The sequence below is a fragment of the Otolemur garnettii genome, unplaced genomic scaffold, assembly GCF_000181295.1.
Source record: "Otolemur garnettii isolate 467f Iridium unplaced genomic scaffold, OtoGar3 scaffold00140, whole genome shotgun sequence".
In the NCBI taxonomy this organism is placed as follows: domain Eukaryota; kingdom Metazoa; phylum Chordata; class Mammalia; order Primates; family Galagidae; genus Otolemur; species Otolemur garnettii.
Window position 1 is genome coordinate 3,560,881 of NW_003852535.1, and position 8,179 is coordinate 3,569,059.

Here is an 8,179-nt window from a genome sequence, read left to right on the forward strand (position 1 = left end):
TGTTGCCCAGGCTACAGTGCAATGGCATGATCATAGTTTACTATAACCTCCCACTGCTGGGCTCAAGTGATCCTCTGCCTCAGGTTCCTGAACAGCTGCAAGTACAAGCACACACCACCATCCTAGCTAGCTAATCTTTGTTTTGTTTTTTTTTTTAATTTTGCTTTCAATTTCAACTGGCTTTCACTCATCTTAGTTTGAAGTTGTTTATTTTTTTTTCTTTTCTTCCTTTAGTGATTCTCTTGCCCTTTGCCTCCCAATTAGTTGGGACTACAGGTGCCCGCCACAATGCCTGGCTTTTTTTGGGTATAGACAGGGTCTCACTCTGGCTCACTCAGGTTCATGCTGGTCTCGAACCTCTGAGCTCAGGCAATCCACCTGCCTCGGCCTCCCACAGCACTAGGACTACACGCGTGAGCCACCATGCCCAGCCCACCCCCTAACTAATTGTTTTGTTGTTTTTTTTTTTTTGAGACAGAGCCTCAAGCTGTCACCCTGGGTGGAGTGCTATGGCATCACAGCTCACAGCAATACCTCCAACTCCTGGGCTCAAGCGAATCTCCTGCCCCCGCCTCCCAAGTAGCTGGGACTACAGGCGCCCACCACAATGCCCGGCTATTTTTAGGTTGTAGCCATCATTGTTGTTTGCCGGCCCGGGCTGGGGATTTGAACCCGCCATGTTAGGTGTATGTGGCTGGCGCCTTAGCCGCTTGAGCCACAGGCGCCGAGCCCCCCTAACTAATCTTAAAGTCTTTTTTTAGAGACAGAGTCTCATTTTGTTGCCCTCGGTAGAGGGCCTTGGCATCACAGCTGACAGCAACCTCCAGCTCTTGGGCTTAGGTGGTTCTCTTGCCTCAGCCTCCTGAGTAGCTGGGACTACAGGCACCCACCACAACACCTGGCTATTTTTTTGTTGGAGTTTGGCCAGGGCCAGGTTCAAACTCGCCACCCTCAGTATAGGGGGCCAGTGCCCTACTCACTGAACCACAGGCACCACCTTTAATTTTATTTATTTATTTTTAAAATTGAGACAGAGTCTTAGTATGTTGCCCTCGGTAAAGTGCTATGGCATCACAGCTCACAGCAACCTCCAACTCTTGGGCTTAAGCAATTCTCTTGCCTCAGCCTGCCAAGTAGCTGGGACTATAGGCGCCCACCACAATTCCCAGCTATTTTTTGGTTGCAGTTGTCATTGTTGTTTAACTGACCTGACTGAGCTGGGTTCAAACCCACCAGCCTCAGTGTATGTGGCTAGTGCCATAACCACTACAACGTTGAGCCTAATCTTAAAATCTTTTTATAGAGATAGTGTCTTGCTATGTTGCCCAGGTTAGTCTTGAACTCTTGGTCTCAAACAGTCTTTCTGTCTGGCTCAGCCTCCTGGGATTGAAAGCATAAGCCACTGCAGCAAATCGCCTCTTTAGAATCTTTTTAAAGTTTAATAGAAGGTATAAAGGGAACACTACATTGCATCTGCTGTTCACTCTGTCACAGATCGTTCCCCTCCTTTTTTTTTCTTTCTTCTCATTTTTAGATTCCTTATGGCAGAAAGTATGACAAGGCATGGCTCCTGAGCATGATTCAGAGCAAGTGCAGTGTCCCGTTCACCCCCATTGAGGTAAGACAAGGCCTGAGTGGCTAGCTGGCTGAGCAAGGGGCTCTGGGCTCCAAGTGTAATGCTCTTGTTTCTGTTTATAGTTTCATTATGAGAACACACGGGCCCAGTTTTTTGTTGAGGATGCCAGCACTGCCTCTGCACTGAAGGCTGTAAACTATAAGATTTTGGATCGGGATAACCGAAGGGTGTGTATAAAGGGCCTGGGTTGGCTGGAGATGGGGATTAGCTTCACAAAGTAAAGACTGGGTCTTGTTTCAAGGCCTTAGGCATCCCTGGAGTTGACTGTGCCCTTTCTGTCTTCCCTCCAGATATCTATCATCATCAACCCCTCTACTCCGCCCCCTACTATACTGAATGAATTAAAGCCAGAACAAATAGAGCAGCTAAAGGTGAGGCACACTCAACTAAGATATGTTCCCAACCCATTCTTACTACTTCTCTTACACCTACACACAACCCCAGCTACCATGAATTCTTTTCTTCCTCTGTAGCTAATCATGAGCAAACGATATGATGGCTCCCAACAAGCACTTGACCTCAAGGGCCTCCGTTCAGACCCAGGTATGGATGATAGCAGTAATTAATCAGATAGGTGGAGACAGGGATTTGTCAGGGAGAGGAAGTGTGAGGATGGTTTAGTGTTAACACTGGCCTGGGTAAGTACTCTCAGGCTTCCCTTTTCTTTCTTTTCTACTTCCTGAAGATTTGGTGGCCCAGAACATTGATGTTGTCCTGAATCGTAGGAGCTGTATGGCAGCCACCCTGCGGATCATCGAAGAAAACATCCCTGAGGTAAGACCTCTGGCCCAGTAATGGAAATGAGGAAAAAGGGTGGGATAGATAGAATAGAACTGGAGACAGATTTGCTTCTCGTCTACTCACAGGTGGTGCTTCCTCTAAACCCTTCTCTCCCCACAGCTATTGTCCTTGAACTTGAGCAACAACAGGCTGTACAAGCTAGATGACATGTCCAGCATTGTGCAGAAGGCACCCAACCTAAAGATTCTAAACCTCTCTGGAAACGAAGTGAGACATGACCATCTAGCTCTGTTTCTGAGGGGGTGGGAAGAGCATGCCTGGTGATGGCAAGAGGCGAGAGTGAGGACTCAGAGATGGGGGTAGGGATTGAGGGTGTAGGGATCCCACTGGCTTTCTTCACCAGTGCCTTTTTCCCAATCTTTGCAGTTGAAGTCCGAGCGGGAGTTGGACAAGGTAAAAGGGCTAAAGCTAGAAGAGCTATGGCTCGACGGAAACCCCCTGTGTGATACCTTCCGAGACCAGTCCACATACATTAGGTCAGTTGTAGCCTTTGTCTCCCCTCCTGGGGACCTTCACCCCCTGGGAGGCTGAGCTAATGCACCCTGACCAGTGCCCGTCTGCAGGAGATGTGCAGCCTTGAGCTGGAACCACCTATCTTTTGGGAAGATCATGTGTTCCTCCCTATGGTCTGTCTGTGTCTCCCAGCTTTGCCCTGAGATCTCTACTCCTTTCTTCTGACTTGACTTGACTACTTGCTGGTTCTGTGGTCTTTCTCCTTCCTCTGAAACACAGCCTTTTCTAGAATCTCCCTACCCTACTGTTCCAGGAAGGGCATCTCCCCTTTTCTACTCTAACAAGGGGTTGTTTCATATGCCCCATATGTGGGGTTGCCTTGTGCCAAGAGCCTGTTTCTTGGGCTGAGAAAGCCATCCCTACGTGGGACTTCTTGTGTGATGAGCCCTTCATTATACTGTGATGGCTCCTCTTGCCTTTGTGCCAAGAGGGGCCCTTTTCTCATGATGTACTTGCCCAAGGCTGTTGCCTGGGCTTTTCTACTTATGCTGAGGTTGAGGCCTCCTGAGGGCTGGTGCCATGCAATCTGTCTCTCTTGCTCAGTGCTGTGAGCTGGGACCTCCCTGGAGAAGAAACCTGGGTTCCCTAATACATGTGACCAGAGCCGGGGCCCTGCCAGCAGGCGTGGGAGTCCCAAGGCAGGTACTGGGCGTGGAGGCCACGGGGGCATAGGCTACTAAGGAGACAGAGAACTGACCCTCTTGGGGGCACTGCCCCTCCCTCACTCACACTTCACATCACCCTGTTTGGCCCCAGAGGATGGCTGGTTAGCCAGAGACGGGTAAGATTCCTCAGGGAAGGAACAACCTAAGACAGGCACAGTCGCAGAGGGGCCATCAGGAGAGAACTTGGGGGCCAACAGAGGTGGGGCATAGACCCTCACCCCCCCAACTTTGCAGGGGCCTGAACCCTCACCCCTTCTGAGGGAGGTCTCCTGCCCCCAAGGCTGCTTTGCTTCCCACGCCCAGCTCAGATTGGGACCCAGGTAGCAGACAGACCTGGCCAGCAGCAACTGCCCACTCACCACAGCAAGGATTTGTTCTCCATTTCTACCTTGGACCACAGGGGCAGGGTAGCTGAAGGAAAGGGCTGTGTCAGGGTATCTTTCTCCCTTATTTCCCTTATTTTTCTAAATGCTTCCTTGCCTTGTAGTTCTCTTTCTTTGCTTTCTCTTTTCTTTTCAACCCATATATCTCCCCCATGTCTCCTTTCCCCTGTCCTCTCCTATCTTTTTTTCTTTCTCTTCTTTTCCTTTCTTTTTCTTTTGCGTCTCCTTCTCCTAAGCCCCACCTTGCTCATCTCCCTGCCCCAATATCCTGTGCCATCCTTGTGGTGTGTTCTGGTCTTGGCCAAGGCCAGACCTGACAGAACTGATGGATACCTGGTGAGGCAGCGGAGCCCCTGGGCTCCCACCCCATTCCCTCCTCCCGGGGCTGCACAGGTGAGTAGGTGGAAGGTAAGGGGGGCAGGAAGGGGAAGGAGGTCCTGGGCTTAAAGCCTGGGCTGGGAGTGTTGCTCCTTGCAGCACTCGGGGTCAGTCAGAGAGAAAAAGAGACAGTCAGCCTTCAAGGCAGTCCATGTCTGGGTGCCCCTGGTGAGGTGGGGAGTGGGGGCCATTTTTCCTTGAGCACATGCTGGGGAGGATTAGGGGGATGAGCAGGATGGGATGGGTTGTTCCTCGGGTGTTGGTGTATTTGCTCTTAGAGCAGCCCAGGAGGCACGGTGGCTCTGAAACATCACTTACTTCTGTCCCGTTCTTGACAGCGCCATTCGTGAACGATTTCCTAAGTTATTACGCCTGGTAAGTCTGTAACTTTTTCATTGTCCTCTAACAAGCATCTCCCACTCTCAGATTCTTTCTTTCCTTTTTCTTTTTTTTTTTTTTTTTTTTGAGATAGTGTCTCAGTATGTTGCCCTGGGTAGAGTGCTGTGGCATCACAGCTCACAGCAACCTCAAACTCCTGAGCTTAGGTGATTCTTTTGCCTCAGCCCCACGAGCAGCTGGGACTACAGGCACCCACCACAACTCCTAGCTATTTTTTTGTTGGAGTTGTTGTTTAGCTGGCCCAGGCCTGGTTTGTACCTGCCACCTTCGGTATATGTGGCTGGCACTGTAACCACTGTGCTACAGGCGCCGAGCCTCCACTCTCAGATTCTTGTGTAACTTTTTTTTTTCTCCATCTCACTTTGTTGTCCTCAATAGAGTGCTATGGCATCATAGCTCACAGCAACCTCAAACTCTAGGGCTCAAGCAATTTTCTTGCTGCAATCTCGCAAGTAGCTGGGACTGGAGGAACCCGCCACAACGCCCGGCTATTTTTAGAGGCAGGGTCTTGCTCTTGCTCTTGCTCATGCTGGTCTGACACCTGTGAGCTCAGACAGGCCACCTGTCTCAGTCTCCCAAAGTGCTAGGATTACAGGCGTGAGCTACTGTGCCCAGTCTGTGTAACTTTTTTATGTAACCATTAACTTGGGGACTTGAGTCCCTTTGAGAATCTAATAAAGGATGTGTAATTTATCTTCCCAGAAAAATGCTTATAAGCAAAAATTGCAGACAATTTTCATAGCTCTTTTATACTTCTGACTTTTCGTTTTTAGACTTTCAGTTTACTTATTTGTCCAGCCTTTTCCTCTGATTTACAGTTAGCTTTCACTTTCTTTCCACAGGATAGTCATGAGTTACCCCCGCCAATTGCCTTTGATGTTGAAGCCCCCACCACATTACCACCCTGCAAGGTGAGACGGGAGACACATTTAGAACTTTTGTGTGGGGAAAGTACTGCTTCCATGGTCCTGATATCTGTTTGATTCCAGGGAAGCTATTTTGGAACAGAGAACCTGAAGAGTCTGGTCCTGCATTTCCTACAGCAGTAAGTATCCCAGGAACCTGAGGCTAGAAAGAAGTGGGCCGAGCTGGGCCGAGCTAGGCACAGCTCATTCTTAGAAGCTACTAGGTCCCTTTGTGGCTCTAAACTACGGAACTCAGACTTTCCCTTTTGTTCTCCCCATAGGTACTATGCAATTTATGACTCTGGAGACCGGCAGGGGCTCCTAGATGCCTACCATGATGGGGCTTGCTGTTCCCTTAGCATTCCGTTCATTCCCCAGAATCCTGCCCGGTGTGTATCATATTCCAGAACCTACCCAGGACCACAAAGTTTCTTAGCAGATACATGGCAACAGCAACCACACTGCTGTGACCACCACTTACTTTTCCTCTTACTTCCCTAGAAGCACCTTGGCCAAGTACTTCAAGGACAGCAGAAATGTGAAGAAGCTTAAAGACCCTAGTAAGTGTGTGATGTGAGCAAAACAGAATGGGAGAAGGGGAAGGGATGGAATCAGTCATAGAGCTCGGGAGAGTATGGCAGACCCCAACTTGCTTTCTCCTCTGCCCACAGCCTTGCGGTTCCGGCTGCTGAAGCACACACGTCTCAATGTTGTTGCCTTCCTCAATGAATTGCCCAAAACCCAGCACGATATTAATTCCTTTGTGGTAGACATAAGCGCCCAGACAGTAAGCACCTATTTCTTCCCTGATAGGAGCCTACAATCAGGGTGAGGGGTTGTATTTAAGAGGCAGGGATGAGGGGCCAGCATGGTGGCTCACACATTGTAATCCTAGCACTCTGGGAGGCTAAGGCAGGAGAATCCCTTGAGCTTAGGATTTTGAGACCAGCCTAAGCAAGAGCAAGACCCCATCTCTACTAAAAATAGAAAAATTAGCCAGGCATTGTGGTGGGGACCTATAATCTCAGCTACTGGGAAGGCTGAGGCAGAAGGATCGCCTGAACCCAGGAGTTTGAAGTTGTTGAATTATGATGACTCTATGGCACTCTACCCAGTGGCACTCTACCCAGGGTGACAGAGCAAGACTGTCTCCAAAAAAAAAAAAAAAAAGGCTTGACGCCCTTAGCTTAGTGAGCAGGACACCGGCCACATAGACCAAAGCTGGCTAATTTAAGCCTGGCCCGGGCCTGCGAAAGGTCACTGACAACTGTAACCAAAAAATAGCCAGGTGTGGCGGCTGCTTATAGTCCCAGCTACTCAGGAGGCTAAGGCAAGAGAATCACTGAAACCCAAGAGTTTGAGGTTGCTGTGAGCCATGACACCATGGCACTCTACCAAGGACGACATACTGAGACTCTGTCTCTAAAAAAAAAAAAAAAGAGGCCAGGGGGGCTGGGATGCCTACCTTATACCTGGTGTTGTTCCTCTTTCAGAGCACACTGCTGTGTTTTTCTGTCAATGGGGTCTTCAAGGAAGGTGAGAATCTTTTGAGTCCTGTGTTTGTAGTATTTTCCGCAGTCAGAATCTTTCTTAGCATGCTTTGCTTTCCAGCTACTTTCTTTTTTCCCTTTTCCAGAGCACCTTCTCTCATTCTGCCTCCACACTATCTTAACTTTTGGCTACCTTCTTCACCTGTCCTGTCTGGAATATGGGAAAAGCCTGGGGATTAGGAGGACATAGACTTTGAAGTCCAGGGGGTCTGAGTTTCTATCTCTGTCGTGGGTCTGTGGGCAAGTTATATCATCTCTGAACCTCAGATTCTTTACTTACAAGATTAGATTAGTTGATAGCGATCTCATAGTGGTGTTGTAGGAAGTAAATGAAGTGACATATAAAATGCTTGACCTGGGGCCTGGCACACAAGTGCCCTATCAGTAGGTTTATAGTTACTAACTAGGCCAGGCATGGTGGCTCATGTCTGTAATCCTAGCACTCTGGGAGGCCAAGGCAGGTGGATTGCCTGAGCTCACAAGTTCAAAACCAGCCTGAGTAAAACAAGACCTCGTCTCTACTAAAAATAGAAAAACTAGGTGGTACCTGTGGCTCAAGGAGTAGGCCGCTGGCCCCATATGCCAGAGGTGTGGGTTCATACCCAGCCCTGGCCAAAAAAACTGCAACAACAACAACAAAAAAATAATAGATAAAAATAGAAAAACTGAGGCAAGAATATTGCTTGAACTTGAGTTGGAGGTTGCTGTGAGCCATGACACCACAGCACTCTACCCAGGGTGACAGCTTGAGACTCTGTCTCAAAAAAAAACAAAAGTGGTTATTAACTATTATTGTCTTCCCTAATCTGACCCTTCCTTCATCCACCTCTGTGCCCCTTAGAAATGTAATCATCCGGCTCGGCGCCTATAGCTCAACCGGCTAAGGCGCCAGCCACGTACACCTAAGGTGGCGGGTTTGAATCCCCAGCCCGGACCTGCCAAACAACAA

At 49.0% G+C, this 8,179-nt stretch overlaps 1 protein-coding gene across 1 annotated transcript in view; it reads left to right on the plus strand.

The window, feature by feature from the left end:
* Positions 1-8,179, plus strand: part of NXF1 (nuclear RNA export factor 1) — an 18,290-nt gene that overhangs the window by 6,685 nt on the left and 3,426 nt on the right. The window contains exons 4-17 of the mRNA XM_003798706.3: positions 1,535-1,618; positions 1,699-1,803; positions 1,927-2,007; positions 2,110-2,179; positions 2,322-2,410; positions 2,537-2,644; positions 2,804-2,931; positions 4,712-4,751; positions 5,618-5,686; positions 5,765-5,820; positions 5,962-6,069; positions 6,182-6,240; positions 6,352-6,467; positions 7,174-7,277. Of these exons, the coding sequence (XP_003798754.1) occupies positions 1,535-1,618; positions 1,699-1,803; positions 1,927-2,007; positions 2,110-2,179; positions 2,322-2,410; positions 2,537-2,644; positions 2,804-2,931; positions 4,712-4,751; positions 5,618-5,686; positions 5,765-5,820; positions 5,962-6,069; positions 6,182-6,240; positions 6,352-6,467; positions 7,174-7,277 (1,217 nt within the window). The remainder of the gene's footprint in view (positions 1-1,534; positions 1,619-1,698; positions 1,804-1,926; positions 2,008-2,109; positions 2,180-2,321; positions 2,411-2,536; positions 2,645-2,803; positions 2,932-4,711; positions 4,752-5,617; positions 5,687-5,764; positions 5,821-5,961; positions 6,070-6,181; positions 6,241-6,351; positions 6,468-7,173; positions 7,278-8,179) is intronic.